This window comes from Ambystoma mexicanum, chromosome 6p (assembly GCF_040938575.1).
Source record: "Ambystoma mexicanum isolate Mex_15411 chromosome 6p, UKY_AmexF1_1, whole genome shotgun sequence".
In the NCBI taxonomy this organism is placed as follows: Eukaryota; Metazoa; Chordata; class Amphibia; order Caudata; family Ambystomatidae; genus Ambystoma; species Ambystoma mexicanum.
In genome coordinates, this window is record NC_090935.1 from 344,382,075 (window position 1) to 344,403,612 (window position 21,538).

Consider the following 21,538-nt stretch of genomic DNA (forward strand, 5'->3'; position numbering starts at 1 on the left):
AGGAGCCTGATAACAACAGAGTATAGACCACGGATGAATATGTTATAGCACAGAAAAAGAGAAAGAAGAAGGAGCGGAATCCGCAGCAAACTTACTCGTTAAATCGAGCGATCAATTATAAAAGGGAAATCCCAGAAAGCAAACATCCTGGTGGCGTTAGTTAGATAAATACTGCCACGTACGTCACATTAGTGACGTAGGCGGCGTCGTACGAGGAATACGTTGCATCGGTGACGTCATAGGTAAACCAATACGTGGCGCGTGAAAGTGCCGTGGAAAACGTTGCATCGATGACATCATGGGTAAACAACCATTACATGGTGCGTGAAAGTAAAACGTATACAATTGAGATAGCAAGTACACTAATTCATCCACTGATAAAATCTGTGTGCCATAGGTATATATAGAAAGGAAATACCCAAAACATACTCGGTGAGTGCACCAAAATGATGGCAAAGAAAACGATCCAAAAGAGGAGGGAGCACATGTTACTGGAATAATGCGCGATTAACAATTAGACAAGTTGAAGTGCCAAAGCATATTAAACATTGGTTACATATTAATATAATGGGAAAACCAGATAGCAAAAGGAATGACAAAAATTAAATGACATAGAAACAGGAGAAGAGACATTGTATGAGACAAAATAATAGGTGCCAATGCTTGCAAGCAGGAGCAGAGGGGGCTCCGGTGTAGTGCAACCAAACAACTGCTATGGCTTATGCTTAGTTAAGCGGCCCCATTTATAATGGACACTAGTGTGAATAGAGGAAAAATTGAGTCTACCCCTCAGTTAAATAAAGCGTCATATTACAGTAAAACAGACATCTCATGGTCAGTGTTGAGGCCTCGTGTTGTACATCGTAATAAGCAAATATGTTTAGCCTCCATTTGGCATAGTTTAAGTCGGAGGTTGCCAAGGAAACAAAGTAGTAGCAAGAGAGAGGAGAGAGTTAACCCAGGAGGGATTAGTAGGGCGGTTGTTGCAGTAGAGGTAGTAGTGAGTGGAAGAATATTGAAAGGAAGAAGTGAGAAAGAAAGTAAGATCAAAGGGTGGAGTTTGGAAGGCTTAGTGTAGCATTGGAAAGATAGCAGCATAGTGGGGAGGAGCCCAACATGGAAAATAAGTGTAGAAGGGCAAAGTGTGGTTGGGCAAACATGGTCAGACTGCATTAGTGAAGGCCCCATCCTGAACCCCCCGCCCCTCCTCCTAGAACACTATGCAGGGTTAGATAATGGAAAGTTTGGAAGATCCAGAGGGAGTCAGCTAGCCATCGCTTCAGGGAAGCCACCTCAAGATTAAGGCCAAGATACAGACAGTAGTGTACCAATCACTAGAATTAATCAGGGTTATTGACGCTTGGGCTAGGGTGCTGGCAGCCCAAAGGAGACCATGCAGCAAGGGACGACTCTTGCTCCAAATGTCCCCAAGAACCCGGTAAACCCTAAAAATCTTCAACAAAAACCTACAGCCATTCTGTCTGTATTGGACTGACAAGTCAGAGTGGTTATTTGTGGCAGACCCTGTAACGCCACCAAACTCGTAATGAAGTTCACTGTACCTTGGACACAGTGACTGACTCTGCCAGCAAATGAGGCATTAACTGACATAGAATGGAAGCCGTAGAGCATTTAAGATTTGTGACTGCACTTGCCATGTTTTTGGTATTACCTAGACATGCTAGGCATATTAAGGCTATACATGGTATATCAGGTTATTACTGGCATTAGACAACAGGGGATTGATGGCAGTGCTGGCATACGCAGGAAGTGCTGCAGACTCGAGCTGCTTGTACCCCTGGCATATCATGACCATACGGTTGGTGACTAAAATCTTTTGTCTGCTTTTGTAGGCGTTTGTTATTTTATCAACTTCCATCTTTTTTTTATTCTTTAGCATCTAAGATACAAACTTCTATGATATCATCAGTGCGAAAAGACCATCTTGTGTTACTTTTTGTGATGTAAGCAGGGGAACAGGTTGTGTGATGCCATTTTCTGTGAGGTCCTCATTGGTTGAATGATGTCACTTCCACTATGGCTGGCATTTTGGTGAATTGGTGTCCCTGTCCTCTTTCTTTGCTTAATGTAATTTGTCATTTGGATTCATAACGCGGCACTGACGGAATCAACTGCATCAAGGCGCGAGACACTGCAAACTGCTGTTACTAAATAACCTGTTAGCCAAACAGCCAGAACTTGATAGCTTTGCGAAACTGAAGAAAATGATCCATCTCACAGATATTTTGAAGAACAGAATTCCATAATACTAAGGTCGCTATAGAAAACCTGTAATTCCATAATACTAAGGCCGCTATAGAAAACCTGTAGTCACCTCTGTGAATACACTTTGATACCGGAATCACCAGAAACATCTTATCTTTAGAGTGTAGAGATCTCAATGGTGTGTACATATGGATTTTTTTATTTTTTAGATAAGATGGGGCTAATCCATGCAGACATTTGAAGGTTAGGCAGAGAATCTTGAAGTCAATCCAGCTTCTCACCGGCAGCCAGTAAAGAGCTCCACAAATACTTACAATGGTCCATTTCTACATCATTATCAGATTAAGCCACCTGGCTTGCCTGTCAATTACTCTGGATTCATGTGACCTGTGATAACAGGCTTCAAATGGAGAGACCATGCTGACTCCAACTGTGTGGGGTCTGGATGGTTGTTGGTATCAGTGAGTATGTCACTCAGTCTATTCAAATAGACAATTCTGTTCATGAAGCAATGTTCAGCTTTCGTTGGAGTATTTCCCCACTAAGGAAGGTCTGAGCATCAGCAAGAGGTAACGAGAAATGCCAAGCTGGCATCATCAAGCTTCTGAGATAGGGCCATCACCTCTTGACTCATCCCACTTCACAGTGCTTCTTTCTATTCTTCCTATACTCTCTATTGACCATATGTCCATTTACACCCTCTTCCTTGCCTCCTACCTGATTATCCCCTATCTCCTGGGGATCTTCTAACTATTAGCACTTTCTACTACACCAGCACTTAGATGTACTTGAGGCACTTCTCGACCACCAACAACTGTTAGATGACCATCTGTTAACCTCAAATCTGCCACACTTGGCCCGGAGAAACATTCTCTGACCTGTGCCTCGTGTCCACTCTGAATCTCTATGTACTGTATGCTCCCTTAACTTATATCGCAATCAATCCCCTGTGTACCTATGCTCTTCCCCCAACTCTCAGCCATTTAATGTAACCCCAAAGTGTTCTTCCCCAATTGTAGTGCCTGTCTTCCTTTCTCCCTCAGTGCTTTAAAGCGACACCCTGATGAGTTTTTCATTTCTGCATGCATTAAGAACCATAGTTCAGTCTTATTTTTTACAGTTGGACAGAGTGCGCAGATATGGATAGGATGGAAGATGACCATTTGAGGAACAAAGCCCATGTGGGAAGCTTATTCTGAGACGACTTACCCTAAGTATTTAACCAGAGAACATTAGAAAATAAACATAAATTCAAACGCAGTGAAATTAAAACATTTCCAGAAAGAGAGGGTGGCGGAGGGAGAGAGTACTTCTTTTGAGTGCCAAGGAAATTGTGAAAGTGGAAGAATGTGTTTTGAGGTCAATTTATGCAACGTCTGAGCAGAGAACCATAATGCAAAAGCTGAAGTCACAAAAGGATTATGTTCTGCTCCATTTTTTAGGTGCTATTATTTGATAACATTGTAAGCCGAAAATACACAGGTTTTATAAACTATAAGTACTTTGATGAGGCTATTTCATAAGTTAACAGGACTACATTTTTTAACAAAATCTTCAAGTTTACCATCTCACCTGTTGAAAAGGCAGTGTTTGTCTTTCTCATTTTAGATGCTGCAGAAATGTATTTTGCAGAGAGTCTAAGAGCATACCAGGCAGCTTTGGGACCAGATGAGTCTGAGACACTCAACACTTTGGTGGAATACAGCAAATGGCTGGTGCAAATTGGAAGAAATCAGGTAAGTTGTAAGATGTAATTGTATGCATATTTAGCTATCTTGTTTCCCCGAAAAAGTGTTGCTATTGGGATCAAAACCTCCCCATTAGCCTCATAGATTACGCAGGTCCTGCCTCTTTACATTTCCCACGTGTGAATGTAGAACTCACTGGCTGTCGTATATATTTACTTCTCTACGGATGTCTGTGCATTGGGGAGTCTGCATGTGCACAGACATCCCATTGAGGGCCGGATTCCCTTCTCATCCCCTCCTATTCTTAAAAGGTTGCGACCGGAAACGAGAAGCGGAGCAGCATGAGTGGTTCAGGATTTGGAACCATTTAATGCTCAGTTCAGTGTTTTGAAAAATGAAATGAGCACCTAACCCAGTGTGCATTATGCACTGAGTGATTTAAGCATAGAACCCTTTTTATCACAGAGATAGTTTGTTAAATATAAATATATTTGGTAAATTCTTATGTTCCGAAATTCCTTTTTGGTTTTTTGGTTTTATGCAAAGCAGCCAAGAACCCTTCACCTTTCTCAGTTGGGTATTTCAAAAGAGTACAGTAGGCGTGTTTGAGCTTGTCCATCTTGAAATTATAAAATTCTATCGGAAAATAATATATATGATTATTCTGGTTTTTGATAACATACTTTGAGAATATTATACTTATTCTACTGAGCAATCATTGCAAATGAGCATTGCAACATTTAAAAAAAATAACCAGTTTCAATGTTAGTAGAATGAAATTATTTCTTTTTTTTTATGTAGTTGTATTTAATTTTGTCTCGTATTACAATACACAGAACAAAGTTTGGGAGGCCCCAACATTGTACAGCCATGCGCATAAGTACATATTTCTAATATTTGGAGACCGCACCGAGGGTCCTCGCCATCTTGGGGTGGGGGAGGCCTGAAAACGAACCACTTGGACAGTCACATTGCAATTTAGCTCCTATAATTTGTTTGTTTATTCATTTATTATGTGCACCAGACCCAGGGCGCCGCAGTCAAGGTTATGCAAGGCTTAAGTTAAACACAGTTACAGAGTTAAACATGGTTACACAGTGTGGCAAGAGAAGGTGTATATATACAGGGTTACACAGGTTAAGCAGGGTTACACAGTATTACAGGAGAAGGTATATATACATGGCAATATTTTGACAAATTAATAAATACTTATGAGAACACATAACTGATATGGGTAGCTACATAAGTATATACAGACAATGGTCCAATAGGGCCAGGGGGGTCTGTAGATGAGGTGGATTGTGAAGGTCTGGGAGTTAGATAGGGGAAGTTTAACTGTAAGCACTTCACATAAATCGGTCACTAGTTGAGGTGTGATCCTCATAGCTAGGTTGGATTTTGCGATGATGGCCCTGCCTCCGCCACGCATCTTGTCCCTATCCTGTCTCAATATGGTATAGCCATCAGGGATTGCTAATGAGAGTAGGGGTCCTGCTGCTTCATGCAGCCAGAACTCTGTAATAGCAAGAAAGTCCAGGTTCTCAGTCATTATGAGGTCAGAGATATCAGCGGCATGAGCAGTCAAGGATCTGGCATTTATTTACGCTGCTTTGAGAGGGAGGGCCATTACTGTTGTATGAGTGCAAATAGGTTTTGTTTTAGAAATAAGGGATCTCGACCTCGTAGTATTGTGGGTGTTGATATTGTCCTTCTGATTATTGGTTTTTCTGTAAACTGTGTGTAGCGATCTTGCGAGAGGTTCAAAAAGTCTAGTTAGTCTCGATCTGAGTCTTCAGTTTCTACAGGCTAGGCTACAAGGATTACTTTGAGGTAGGCTTGTTAAGCTCAGTGCAGGGTGATCGATATTACTTGGATTGTCTAGAGGTCTGTTGCCAGTTTTAGTGGGGCTCGTTCTTTAGCTGTTGGGTGGCTAACAAGACGTGATAGTAGGTGATAAGCAGGAGTTAAAATGGCGCTAAGACTATCGATTATAGTGTGCATGTTGTACTATAACTAGGATGATGCCATACACTAGGTTAGGCTGCAGGCCACTGGATCGTTTCTTTAAAAAAAAAGAGGCTAGATGCCCTTTGTCTAGATAAGGCACACAGTAGTCACTAGTACAGTTAATGCACACAGTGTTCACTAATGCAATTAATACAAATAGGCCAGTTCTGTTTATCTCTGTAGGGCACACAGGGCAATTAGTCACTAGTGCAATTAATACAGGTAGGCTAGTTCCAATTATTTAGATAGGGCACACATGGCACATAGGGCACACAGTAGTCACTGATGTAATTAATACAAATAGGCTAGTTCCATTTCACTGGATAGGGAACACATAGCACATAGGGCACACAGTAGTCGATGTAATTAATACAAATAGGCTAGTTCCATTTTGAATAGATGGGTACACAAGGCATATAGTAGTCACTAATGCAGTTAGTACAGGTAGGCTACTTCCCTTTGTCTAGATTGGGCTCACAATGATTGTTAGTGCCATTGGTGTAAAAAGGCTGGTTCTAATGTCTAGATAAACTAGGCAGTAGCGCAATGTTGATTGCAAGCTGTTGTTAAAAAAAAAAGCTTGGATTGTAATAGCAGTTGAGCATCTGCTGACCGATGGGCATATGAAGCGTGTGCTGATGATTTTCACTAGAGGGTAGACATCGTGGTATTACAGTGAAGAACTTGCAAGGTGCTTTAGCATAAGGGGCACATTCAATGAGCAGCAATAAAACGAGTGAGGGTTATTTCCAGAAATATGAAAGTTACACATACTTAGAAATGCATTAGGCTGGTAATTAAAATAATCAGGTTTGCAGTGTTCCCACCGATAAAGGTGTAGCAGCAATGGTGTGGCCAGTGCATGTACTCACATAGATTAGCAGATCAGTACTTGAGAGACCGGTCAGTCGTGTCGCATTACCAATGTTCTGCAGGCTGATATGTCCGGTAGATGTTGCAAGGATATCGGGTAGCAGGGCTGGGCGCTCCCGGAGCAAACAGGGCAGTATGCCTTTATAGAGGCCTTGAATGAGGCTGCCGGCGGACGTGAGTGTTAATATCAAACACAAACATTCATTGCTAGGTAACAAGGCAGACGCATAGCCTCGTTTTCAGGCCGCATCGCGCCCGACATTTTGGAATCCTAATTTGACGGCACGTGCAATCCCGAATGCCGCTAGAACCATAAAATTAAGGGAATCTTGGTATGCTACACAGGCACGGTGTGCAGGCTGATGCCCATGCAGGGCAGGGGAGAATTCCTTCATCGATGCTGGGGTCCTGATGGTCAGCGATGCCCACGAGGCTGGATCCTGGAGAATGTGTGGGCTCCTGCCCTCTCCAGAATGGTGGTTCTGTGAGAAGGGGCAAACGGGCCGTAGGCCTTATAGAGGCCTTGAGTGTGGCCGCCGGCTCTTCCACCTGCCGGCGGAAGTGAGTGTTGATATCAAACACAAACACTCGTTGCTAGGTAAGAAGGCAGACGCATAGCCTTGTTTTCAGGCCGCATTGCGCCAGATATCTTGGAATCCTAATTTGTCGGTGCATGCAGTCCCAAATCCAGCTAGAAGCATAACATTATGGGAATCTTGGCGCTACACAGGCACGGTGTGCAGGCTTATGCCCATGCAGGGCAGGGGAGAATTCCTTCGTTGATGCTGACGCTGCTGGGGTCCTGGTGGTCGGCAATGTCCACGAGGCTGGATCCTGGAGAATGTGGGGGCTCCTGCCCTCTCCACAACAGTGGTGCTGTGCTTTACCGAGGGAAAGATGAAGTAAACAATAAATCTGTTAACTAAAGGGAGATCAACACATCCTGTCTGTTTCCCATTATTTAGATAATTAGAGGTCCCCACTCTGCCCTTTCAGAACGGGCTCAGTGCTACCGTTTCACAATTTACCCCACTCCTCAGGAATCAACTAAGTGTTCTAACTCTCCACCTACCTAACCAACCCACCAATGACCCTCCACCGCCTCAAATGTCCCAGGAGCATCGCTGGTGCATTTTCATAGAAACACTTGTGTGCAGGCATGTTATAAATGACTTATATCTTATCATACACGCCCTCATTACTGTCAACCCCACCCGCTAATACCATAGATTGGCACCAAGGATGTAGCGTTTACCTCTAAATTAAGAACTCCTTCTCTGTCCAAAAACCTCTGTTGGTCGAGCCTGGCCCTTCGTAAAGCCCATCATCCACCCTGCAGAATTTCCTCCAAAAATTGAACAAACTCTTATTAATTCTAATCACGTGTCACTACGACAACTGGACATTCCCATATCAAGAGATAAACCCATTCCATATGCCCTTGTCTCAACCACCCATCATTGTCCGCCACCAGCTGCACACTTCAGGTCTTGTCACCGGCTCTAGGCCCCTCTCCGGGGATCAATTTCAGAAGTTGCTCTTCTCCTTCAGCATCTCAAAAGATGTATTCATTTTCTTTCTGTGTCACTCTTTCCTTTGCCCCCCGGTCCAGCAACTACTTCTTTAAAGCTTTTAATCTATTTCTTCACTTCTCCGTCACTGGCGCCAGGCCCAGGAAAAAGAATCCTCTGCTGGTTGTACTCAGTTTCCCTTAGCCTTTGTCGCTGCAAAAATTCTCTCTGTCACGTTCATCCGAGACTTTAACAGTTCCGTCTTCCCCAACCTAGGGGGCATCTTAATTCAATAGCATTTGCCAACATATATGGGGTCCTCATCTGTGTTCAAGTCTAGGAGTTGGGGGATCCAGGTAGCTTCAAAGGCCACCAGGTCCTCACCCTCAACGCCAGGGGGAAGTCCTATGATCCTGATTTGCTTTGCTCGGGCCACGTTCTCCAGATACTCCAATCTGTTTCCCTGATTTCAGCCTCCAGGTCTTTCCCCAGTTGTTTCACCACTGGGAGCGTTTGTGCACACCGCTGCTCCCCTTCATTAGTTCTCTGTTCCAGGGGAGACATGCAAAATTATAACTGTGCCACCTTCTCTGCCATCTGGACAAAATTACTCTCTAGACGAGTGATTGATTTTTCAATTCTTCCCAAAGCTGCGATCACCAGGTCTCGTGTAGGGAAAGATTGCCTAGATTCTTCTAGCCCTTCGTGCCTGCTAGTGGAGCTCCGGGACATACAAAAGTCTGAGTCGGTGGGTTTCTTCTTCTCCAGCATTGGATCTTTCATGGATTCACATGCTTTGAATATTCCTTGCCGAAAGACTGGGAATCCTCTGTAACATTTTATTACAGGGTATAATAGAACTTTAAGCTCACTTTAGTAGCCAATCCATGTCCTTTTGGGTGCATTCTGCGTCAGCCAATGGGACGTCGAGTGACAAACCCCACCCAGGAGGCCCTCTTTAGATTCTATCCGCACATTGTGCTGAGGGGTCCTCCAGGCTATCTCTCCGGGAGGAAAAAGGCCAGAATCCAACATATTTCTTCACAGCTCGGAAAAAAATGCCTTCACAACTTTATGAAAACAAACAAATAAGTGCTCTTAACTTTCCCATATAGAAGAAAAACAGCAAGCTATTTTCAAGACATGCCAGTCAAGTGTAATTAAAAAATGTATATGAGGGAGACAAGATGCTGAATGCACATACTGTCTATATCCAACTCACATCCAGGAAAGTTTTGTGAAATTTGTGGCACTTTTAGCACAAAAACTTTCAAGGATAGAAAAAGGAGACTAGCTCTTTGGCTGAATGAGGGCAGGTACCCTCCTTCAGAGGCTGAATTCTCTAGAAGTGTGGCCGAGGACAAATCAGACAGGCCAAAAACCCATAAAATGGCCTGGTCAGAGTAGAGAATATCATCGTCTTCTGTGACCTTTAAAAGGAAAAAGGAAGGAAAAACAGAAAATTCCATCTGTCCATGACCTTGCAGATGAGAAACCCATCGAGGACGGGAGCTATGACGGAATCCACTGTCAGAGCTCTTTTAAAGAGCGCAACGGTCCTTGCCGTCGCCTGAAAACGACAGCCGACGGCACCACGATCGTCGACAACATACTCATCAACGACGGCTGTTAAAGCATAGTCGTCAGCTTCGTCATCATCGACGACCATTAAACTGTCGTCGTCGACTGGAAAACATGCAAAATCATTGTCAATAACAATATCGTAAACACATCCATCAACGACAACCATGCCCTCCAAGATCTCGTCGGCTGCTTCCCCGACAATGGTACCATCCACGAAAAGCCAAACATCGACGGCAGCATTGACGGTACATGGAAAGTCGCCTACACCTTTCCTGTCCACGCCGTCAACAGGGGGTGCCCCGAACAAGGAAATTAAAGCATCCTTGTCCATTGGAACGCAGAAAATATCGAAAATCAAGAAAACTGAAGGGGAATTGGAAAAATTAAGACACAAGCACAGGTCTGGAGGCAAACACATACCAGAAAAAAGGGGAAAAAAGCCAATGGTAAACTCTTCACCTGCACAACAAGGCCTGATAGTCCTTAAAATACCTGTCAGGCACCTGCACTCACCCAGTGTCGTAGACAACCGGGCCACAATACCAGGAAATGGGGAACCATCTTCACCTCAACCACCCGAGGGAAACGGTGATCATCCTATAGCATCCAAAGGCCCAGTCCTGTCTGCAATCTCGTCAATTCCTCCAGAACAGATACTGGAGCACCATATTGATTCAGAATTTGAACAGGGATACTCACCCCAGTCATCTGAGGGAGACCAATATTCGTCACGGGAAGAAACCGTGAAACCAAGGTTACAGGAGTTACCGGAACAGACACCAGCGCCCAACCGCCCCTTCAAAGCCAAGAGAACCGTTGCTCAACCCACAGTCCCTGTTATCGGTACAGGTTTTATCTACTCTCCAGTCTCTACTTCAACAACTGGATACTAGGCTACCAGTGAACCAACTCCACCCAAAGGCATTCAGTGACGCACCTTCAGGAGAATCCCACAGGTCTGACAGAACAGTAATAGGCCAGGTCAATGAACCAAGCATACAACCTCACCACAAAGGCTGCCTATCAAGCCTATGAGGCACACACAACTGAACAGGACCAGCAGCTCCACTAGAACACGAGAGGCTTCTACAAGGCCACAACATTCCCCATACAGTCAGGAAGAAGGAGATCTCCAATCCTCTACCATGGACGATGAGGGAGACCATAGTGGCACCTCTACCTCAAAATCACCACAGCTACATACCTTGGAGGGTCTAAACCAAGACTCAGAAGAACTGTTGCGTCAGTCTCCAGCTGAAGACATAACAGCATCCCACAATACAGTCCAAAAGGCTTGTGAAGAATTTGGCCTAATACCATTGGAGCAGAAAAGAGATTGTTTCCTGTTTGATTTAATGCTCAAGCTCATAGAGGCAGTAATGTCAACTCCCATTCTAGGCCATGTTTGGGAAGAAGGGCTGTTGCTTATGAAGAAACCCTTGTCGGAACCGACATTAAAAGGCTGCTTAGAGACAAAACTTAAAGTGCCTGAGGTATCCCCGAAATGCCTTGCATCCCAAACAACCCCCCACTCAGAATGCATAAAATCTAGTGTGCAAGGATGGCTCCGCTATTATAGTACTTGCCAGAAGATAAAAGAAAGCAGGCCCTAGACCTCCTGTGAGAAGGAGAAGACACCTCCAATCATGTAATTAATCAACATAGCATTCGACATTGCAGGAACAGGGTTTTAACAAATCAATAACTGCGTCATGCTATGAAGACAGGCATGGTTATAGTGCACATATTTCAGGGCAGATGTTCAGTCAAAGGTACTAGACTGTAACACTCACAAGGTATCCACGGGGATGCCACCCCATCTGGCTGGACTGCTTCTGACCTTGGACCCTCTCCCTTGGACTCTTGTTCGTTTGAGGACCAGGTCTTGGTTTTTGGTATGGTGCGCTCTCCGTCCTGCTGTTCTGTGCAGGGGTGCGTTGTGGTTGGGCGCGTCGCAACCTAGTTGCTTCACTGGTGCGGGCCCCTCAGAGTCCAGACCAGCTGCGACTCAGTTCGTCAGGTAAGTCTGCTGTTTTGACAGCTTGTCCTTTATTTGTAATTGCCCCTATTAATGTCTTAAATTCTTTTTTAGGTGCCGAAGGAGTTCTGGAGATGCTGTGCTGGCTGGGGCTGTGCACAAGATGGTAAGTGAAAGCGCGGAGCGCGGCGCTATGTGCTTTTCTTGTGCTAACCTGTTTGTTGTCCCTTTCTTGCAGGGCGCCGTGAAGTTCCGGACTGTATGTTGCCGAGAAGATGGAGAGCAGTGAGTAAGGTGTTGTTCGAACCGCCTTCTAGCGCTTATGCGTGTTGAACAGCCTTGTCTTTCTTCTTGCAGGTCGTTGAAAGGCCCGAAATGGACGTGGACCAAAATGACAAGTCAAATTCAGGTAAGCGTGCGCCTTTTGTTTGTTTTTTAAATGTGAAGAATAAACGCTTACTAATGCTGCTTCTCTATTCTCCCCATGTAGCAGCTTCCAAGAGAGAGAGAGAGAGCTAGCGTTCGCCGTGATGCTGGATGTTCAGGATTCTGGAGCGGATGACAGAAGCAGGGCTCACTAATAGGTAACCGAATACTAACGGTGTTCTTGTTTTCTTGTTCTTGCAGGTATCGGGCCCGGAATGCAGAGGAAGATCTGACAGACCATGGTTAGCGTCACGCTGCGACCAGCAGAGTAACGCAAAGCGTGTTCTCCAGCTTGGGCGTGGCTTATATAGCCTGCAGGTATCCCAGGTGCCCCCAGGCCTGACCACACCCTAAATGCTAGACCACATGGCTGAGTTCTGGAACTGAGCCATGCGGGGGCATCCATGTTGTAAAAATGCCATTGTGAGTTCCAGTTTTCCCATTTCCCATATGAGCCTAGCACCAAAGGCACCAGGACTGACTCCAAGAGAGTCTTGGGGGACATGATGGGGCCCTTGGGGCCATGATGGAAGACCGTGGTGCAGCCCATGTGGCCTGACTGCCAGGGCCAGGGGTCGGGGAGACCAACTGTTCAGTCCCAAAATTGATGATGCCCTTAAAGCTATAAAAACGGACACAGATACAGCGAGATCACTTACCACACTAACAGTGAAATGCAGTTTTCGCTCCTTCCGAGGAGCCTTAGTTCGTTCCACAGCAACAAACGGAGACTGAAAGGGATACCAGAAGGGAACCTCATATTCACATTTACTACCAGGGGTATCGCCAGGCATACCCATACAAACAAAAAGACTAAAAGCAAGCTCCAAGAAGGCGACAAACAACATCCGCCTCTAGGGGCAGGTAGGCAGCAAAAACATCGGCCAGTTGCACCCACGGTCCAACTGTAGCAACTGGGGGCAACTTGCAATACCAACTACAGCAGTGGCAACAGTTAACCACAGAAAAATGGGTGTTAGACATCATACAAAGTGAACACGTCATAGAATTCAATAGAAACCCCCCTCCGATGCCCCCAATATTACAACACAGCTGCACTTGAACATCTTAAGTGGAAAAACTACTCATAGAGAAGGCAATAAAAAAAAAGTTGTGAAGTATCAGAGGGGCAAGAGCACCTACTCAAGATTCTTAAAAACCAGACGACTCATGGAGACCAATTCTGGACCTAAGAAGTCAAACAAAAGTTCAAAATTGTCAACTTGACAGATGTCATAAAGTCGATTAAAGGAGGGTGACTACCTAACATCACTGGATCTCAAAGATGCAGATTTTCACATTCCCATTCGCAAAAGCCACAGAAAGTTCCTAAGATGTGTTGTGGGCACAAATCACTATCAATTCAAAGTCCTCCTGTTTGGTCTTCGCTCAGCACCAAAAACATTCACAAAATGTCTAGCCCCAATAGCCGCATCGTTCAGGAGAAAAGGATATCATGTGTATCCATATCTCGACTAGTGGTTTGTATGAGCACCATCGCACCGGGCAGCGAAAATAGCGATCCAGCAGGTGTCCAACACCCTCTTACGCCTTGGATGCACAATAAATTCAAGCAAACACGCTAGTGTTCCTAGGGGCACAGTTGAACACCAACCAGGGCCAAGTAAGTCCCTCTTTAGAGAGAGCAGCATCCCTACCCCATCTAGTCATGAAATTCTACCCAGGTGCCAAGATCACAGTCAGAACCTTCATGCAACTCTTAGGCACCATGTCATCCTGCATTCCCCTAATACAACATTGCAGGTTGCAAATGAGACCGCTACAAGAATTCGTAGCGGATCGGTGGTCCCAGCTAACGGGAACATGGAATGACAAGCTGACAGTACCAAAGTCACTCAGACAGCTTGCAGAGGTGGCTCACGCCATCTCACATCACCAAAGGAGTCCCATTCAGGGATCCTCCCTTTCAGGAAACTCTAATCACGGATGCCTCACTAACAGGATGGGGCGTGCATATGATATGGCATTTATAACGTGCCTGTACACAATTACACGTGAAAAACAGTTATCAGTAAAGAGCTTTTTGTTCCTGACCGAGACCTAACTCCACTTCAACATACTGGAGCTAAAGGCAGTAGCGCATGCCCTTCAATCATTCCAACCAGTGCTCAAAGACAAAGTGGGGCGAGTGTTCACGTTAACAGGACCACAATGATGTGCGAAAACAGGGGGGCACGAGTTCAAGGGAACTCTCCAGTAAAGCCCAACAGTTGTGTTACTGGCCATCTAAAACAATATGCAACTACAAGCATTTCACCTTCGGGGAAGGAAAACGCAACTGCAGATCAACTGTACAGAGTCAACGACCAGTCACACGAATGGCAACTGGCGGACAGGAAGCTCTAACAAGTGGGGAACCCCGACCATCGATTAGTTTGCCACATGGCAGAAAACGAAAAGGCCACTGTTCGCGAGCAGATAGCCACACCATCGATCGTAAGGGGATGCCTTCACAATGTCATGGGAAGGAATATTCACGCATGCGTTCCCTCGACCGCCAGTCATACACAAGGTCCTGCGAATTATTGCGACATACAAATGCACAGTCATTCTCATAGCGCCAACATGGACTAGACAACCGTGGTTCTCAGAGCTTCTTCACCTGTCCCAGGACTGTCGAATCCCTCTGGGTCAAGACCCCGACCTGCTGACTATGTGCAACCAGCAGTTATGACAACACAACCCAGGGGTGCTCAACTTAAAGGCCTGGCTCTTGACTTCAATGAGTTTGGACAAGTCCCACTCACACAGGAAGGTGAAGGTAGAGGGCCCAAGAAGGGAGGCCAGAATGAGAGATGGAAAGCGGGAGCAGGGGTACCAATGAAAAGGAACTCAGTCTTACTGGCAATAAGGAAGAGACCATTTGAGGTGCAATAATCCTGAATGGCGGATTGACACTCAGGAATGAGAGGGGGGGGAGAGGAGGCTGAATGGATAGCCTGAAAGAGAGCCGAGTGTCATCTGCACAAGACTTAGTTAGAAATGAAGGTATAGATGAAGTGGCCCATATCCTAGTTGCAGAGAAAAAAGTACATAATACGGTTAATAATGGTGTAGACTTTTTGCACATATTAAATTGAGAATATGGTGTACATTGAGTATAAAGCTATATAAAGTGGCAGAGCAGATAACATTTGACTCTAAGGAAAACAATAGTAAAAGTTGACTAACTGTTAGTTGGAAGAGCAGATGAGACGATTAGGCAAGCAATGAAAAAAGTGGATAGATGGCGATATCCCTAGTCAATTTCAGAGATGTTTTATTGGTCACTTCCACCGTTTTTATAAAGACTTCCAGATGTGGTTGTGTATGTGAATGTGTGACGTGTTTGTCACTGAAGTTTCACATGAAAATTCAATGTTAATGAAAAACAAGCAAAAAAACAGCCATGTTAGAAAAATCTATTGTGGAAAGACCAGATTAATCGGGGAAATATTAAACAAATTCTCAAGAACACATGTAAAGAGCATGCCATGTTAAAGTATAATTAAAATATAGTTTGGTAAAGACATTTGTACATAATATAAGGTGATTAAATAAAAATCGACTAATGAGTTAGTTATTTTATGGCAGCATAAGTACCTGCTGTAAATTTGTGGAGTATTGGCAAATACCTGAACAGAACTCAAAAAAATCAGGAAGACTCAAAAAGAAATGGAAGGACACGAAAGAAACTCCAATGCTGTTTGATCAGAAAAGGCTTTGTTTACATTTATGAGGAAAGAGGTGCCTTGGCATTTCCATGGAGACACGTCAGTAGATGGCGCACACAATACGTTCACATGAGACTTGCATTGGCGTTGTGAACAGGGGCATAAGCGTATAGTGGTGTCAGCTTGAGGGGTGGGTGATATGATTTAGTGCTGCAAGGGCACTTGAACGTAGGGCGATGGATCATCAGATAAGATTTCCATTAAATGGCGGTGCCCAGGTAGCCGTTTTAGCTGGTATAATAGTGAGGAAAACTAAGGTAAGGTGCATAGGAAATATTTGTAAAGATGGATCGATATACGATCGAAAACAAATGCCTGATCGATTGGGACAGTAACATTTCTGAGCAAACTACCCCTTTAACTGCTGTGGCAATCTGTTCAAAGCATGTGAATCCATGAAAGATCCAATGCTGGAGAAGGAGTATGTTACTTACCTGTAACTCCTGTTCTCCAACATTGGTATCTTTCATGGATTCCCTGGCGCCCACCTACCCCCCCCTAAGGGAGCAAGGCTGCATTACGCCAATTCTCATCCCACTGGGGTTAGAATCAGAACATGGCCTCCCGGGTGGGGCTTGTCACTTGACATCCCATTGACTGATGCAGAATACACCCAAATGGACATAGATTGGCTACTAACGTGAGCTTAAAAGCTCTATTGTAAGCTATAATAAAATGTTAGAGGATTCCTAGTCTGGCAGGGAATATTCAAAACATGTGTCTCCATGAAAGATACCAATGCTGAAGAACAGGATTTACAGGTAAGTAACATACTCGTTCCTGTCCCCATTGTGGGTACCACCCTCACACCTCTTGGTGAATTCAAGTCATCTATTCGGGACTTCTGTTCTCTTCCTTAAACATCCAGGTAGTGTTCTGACTCCACAGCACTCTTTCTGGAAAAGGTCCTGGGTTGATCACTCCTAAGCACCACAGCGGGCATCAGCAGGCATAGATATCATCACAGGGCCTCCTGAAGAAATAGCAGAGAAACATGTGTGCTTTCAGTCCCCACTGGCACACAGAGGCGGCTTACAAGCTCACCGGTGAAATCAACTGTTCTCCTCGGGTCGTCAGAGGGAGCTGCACCAGCATGGCACAGCTCACTGGTCTCCACCAGGCGGGGTCAGCAATCGTTATGCAGGCCAGCCAGCAGGGACGGCATTTGGGGGTTGCCAGAGATCGCAACTGTGACCTCTAAGTTCTCCCTTGCGACCTCTGTGGTCACCCTTGTGACCTCTAGAAGAAAAAGAGGAAAAAAAGGGATTTTTTTTCTTTTTTTTTTTTGGGTAACGTAAGCTCATGGGCTGTGGCCAGCACCAGCCGGCTCTTTAGTTCTGGAGTGGCTGGCTTTCTTGTTAAAGCCACTTTAAAAAAAGAAGAAAAAGAAGAAAGGAGTGACACAAGTCTAACACTTTCAGCACTGACCCTAAATAAAAAAGATTAGGAATACCAAATAATGTGTCTTTCTGGAATTCTATACAATAATTGCTAGACTCATTAAAGGTTTATTTCAGGCACACTTCAGGGGGTGAGTCACTGATTTAGTCTGTTCTTAAACGCCCCAACTCGGCCTTTAATCCTTGTGAGGTTGATAAATGAGTACCAACACAGGTTGGGTGATATTGGGTGTATATTTTTTCTATATAAAGCACTTAAGCGTAAGTGCTATATAATAACACATCATTATCATTTGGTCGTGGACGTCTGCTTGCATTCACATTAATTTGGTAATATGGACCTATATACACTGATCTTAACGATACATATGGCGATCCATTCTTGTATATGAAATGTACATCACATTATAGCGATATCGTAACCACATTTTTTCTATTGTACAATGCTATGTGATAGCACTTCCTGTTTTGTTAACGGTGAAAGGTTGCGTTCCATCACATCCCACGATGTCACTTTGGGGTGGGGTCAAATTACATCACTTCCTGTGATATCACCAGGGGGGTCAAGGGTCGTGTGATGTCACTTCCGCTACCCCTGGCATTTTGGTGAAATGACGTCCCTGCCAGCCGCCAATGTTCTCCCCCATCTGTGCCTCTCACAATAACAGCTGCTGAATCTCCTGAGGTGTTCCCTGATGCAGAGTCAGTGGGGCTTCGATGTGTCTGTGACCTCCTTTGCCCGGTCAGACCCTTCCGTCCACCATTTTGGTCAGCAAGGTCCATCTAATGCAGAGCACAATTCCAGCATTTAAACCTCTGACGAGGTGAGAAATCCCCGGCCTGCTCAGACCCTGGCACCATCTGGGTGTGGGTGCTCACTATCTCTGGTCTCAGCAGACGTTCCTAAGCAATGTAGAAGGTCCTCACAACTCCTGTATTGGCGAGCTCCCAGACTAACCATCCGCCATGTTCCAGCACTTGGCCACGCCTCTGGTCACTTTTTTTTTTTATAGTTACCATTTTGTCTCTCAATATGCCCTTCCTTCTTGGAAAGGGTTGCCCTTAAATTTAAACCAATGATACATTTTGTCTATGGCAATGTTTAAGTTTCATTGCTGGTCCTGGATTAGTTGGTAGTGCTGGTGAACCTTTGCATTTGTTACAGTATTCACTCCACTATACAAACACTAATAATTAATGGACAATAGAAAATAACAATTGTAGACCTTCCAAACTTCTGCTCTAATCCCTATAAAGCTTTGCCAATCCCCCTGCACAAAGTGTATCCAAATCCTGCCCACCTCACCCCATATGGACAATGCACCCTCAGTGTGATTGTGACATTCCTGCACATATGTCTTCAAATACCAGGCCAGTCTGCATCTCAGGGGTGCAACTTTCGCTGCTCCTCCCATTATACTTTTAACCATGAAAAACAATGCCCCAACCCCACAAGGGATCTGTGTTTTTTGTCCGGTAGTGTCAGTATGGGCTGAGGCGACTCTAACAAACACGTACTTGGCAAAGTGACTCAGTCACAGAAAGAGAGGTAACGAGAGACAAAGAGAGGTAGGGAAATAGAGTGGCACAGAACAGTGTGAGAAGGAGGGAGTAGAGGTGAAGAGCGAAAGGGAGATTGGGAAAGAGACTGAGCTGGCATATGATGTGCTGGACACAGCTAGCATGTGTGTAAATGGGTTGGAGTCCTCCAGTGCAATCCTTACTGTAGCCTGTGTAATAGGACTACATTTACCTACCACCCAGTTGCTCCCAACACTTCTCATACCCCTCCACACCTTACTGTACAAATATTGAAGGACTCTATAGGTCTACTTATCCTGCATAATTATTGACAAATGACTTGTTTACATTTTCTGGGAAGATACTAGGGAATGTTGCCTATTTACATCTCCAGGTCCATATGGAGCAACAACATCTTCTTTGGTTGTATCATTATGTATTTATTCATCAGCACTTTACGGAACATGCCCTTAAACAGCAGGCCATGTGTTTAGGGGTCCGTTTTGCGTGTCGGAGGGGGCTTGGTGATGGGGTTTGTGGGGACCTGGGCAGGCCAGCGGGGAACATAGTTCAACTACTTCTTTTCGTACACTTCGACCACTGGCTGAAGATTGAGCTGGTCCTCAATTTCCTTGCAACTGGCACCTACCAGCAAACTGTGGGCATTTCCTTTTCATTTGTGCTGGGGCTGGTGCTGGAAGCACTCCTGCACCATGTCTTATGCCAAATCTCCCAGCCCATTACCCCGGCACAGATTAATGACACAAAGGCACATTTCTACGCAGCAACCCATCTGCCCAATGTAATTGCTGCTCTGGTCTGCACCCATGTGGCGTTGTTGGCCCCCAGGCATCCGAAGAGGCATACCACAACAGGAAGCAGTATCACTCCATGAATGTCCAGGTCACCTCCGATGCCGACTTCATGATCACACACTGCTGTGCCTGCTGCCCGGTTTCCGCACATATTTCTATGGTCCTGCGAAACAGTACACTGCCTGTGCACATGGAGAGCCATAGAGGCCACATACTGGGTGAGTACACATGCCATCACACAAACTGATCTTGCAGCACTATTGAAATGCTATGTGAAAGGGGGTGTGAGGGCTTTTTCCACAACTCATCAATGCATTCCCTGTCAAGGCCCTGTACATGCAGGACCTGCCCTCTCAACCCGCACATGACAGCCACTAACTCACAGAACTAGGCCATGCAGGACAATGCAGTAGTATGTTTGTGATGCATATTTCCCAAACAAGTAAACAATACACACACAGAGTTCTGCAGGAACCATAATGCAAGGAAACACTTACCTACACATCGAATGTCACAGTTCAACACTGAACAAAGACTATGCAACACTGGCAGAAAGTAATGCCATGTCATTTGGTAACCATGAATGTGAAGCCATAATGCAAGGAATGCGAGGCTGCAAACATGCACAGGAACAACTAATCACCCACCAGGGCACCTGCATGATAGCAACGCACAGACCCAATACAATCAACATGCACTCTACAATGCCAATCTCAGACCATGAAAGTGACTGTGACACCCCCATATCCGTCGCCTGCTACTGAGACCACAACATTCTATGATCCCCACCGGCATTCCCAGCCTGTGATGCATGACCAGACCACAGCAACGACCAAGCACCAGAATCCCACATGGTGAGGCTAACCCTTTGCTGCATCCAGCCCCCATCGATGCCAGCAGCACCCTAATCGCCAGTTTCGCTGCATTTTGACTATTTACTGTGCATTTGCACACTACGCCATACAATCCGTTTAATTCTGTCCACATTTCCGGCCTGATGCCAAAATGGCGGGCGCAACGCTGCCCCGAAACGAGGCTGCAACTAGTTGCTAAGCAACTAGCATTCCCTTTAGCCAATCGTCACCGCCGGCATTCGGAAGAAGGCCAAGGAAAAAGGCCCTGTTTCGCCCCAGGGTGCTACGGCCTACTGCTACGACGTTGTTGAGACCCTATAGACTGTATAGAGCCTCTCTCTATCAACGGCATCCTGGACACACGATCCCTCATCAGAATATATTGTCTAACGTATGTGAGTAACACCACACAACGCCTGTCCACGTGCTATTCTCTGTTCGCCATCATGAGACTCAGACCTACCAGACCGTGTCTACGATACAGGTTTGCAGGACAATATTTGAAACTCACTTCTGCACTGCATGTTACGTTGCCTGCCCAAACCCGCTTGCAGGTCCATTTGAGGTGCCTAACTATCCTACCTGACCTATGCATGACGTCCCGACCACCCAGGTAGACCCATCAGCCTCCCGTGCGTGCACTGCTTGCTCACCTACTAACTATACGTTCTTCAAGACTTCTGCATATCATGCTTTGACTAGATGGCCTATTAGCCCACCCGTGCCAGGCATCCCATTATGATAACACCACATTATCGCTTCCATGCTGAATTGTGAGGCGATATAGCACTCTCCCTTCGTTCCTTGCTAACTGCTTCACGCTGTGCCCAGCTAGCCAAATTTCTGCTATTGTTCTGACACAGACTGCTGCGTGCCTCTTGTCCTCACGCGAATTGCGTTACATTTTGCCTTGTAATTGTG

General features: G+C 45.3%; 1 protein-coding gene across 2 annotated transcripts in view; it reads left to right on the plus strand.

Moving 5' to 3' along the window:
- Positions 1-21,538, plus strand: part of TTC23L (tetratricopeptide repeat domain 23 like) — a 482,150-nt gene that overhangs the window by 325,423 nt on the left and 135,189 nt on the right. For both annotated transcript variants that reach the window (XM_069627102.1, XM_069627103.1), the window contains exon 9: positions 3,835-3,962. In XM_069627102.1, coding sequence (XP_069483203.1) covers positions 3,835-3,962 — 128 coding nt within the window. The remainder of the gene's footprint in view (positions 1-3,834; positions 3,963-21,538) is intronic.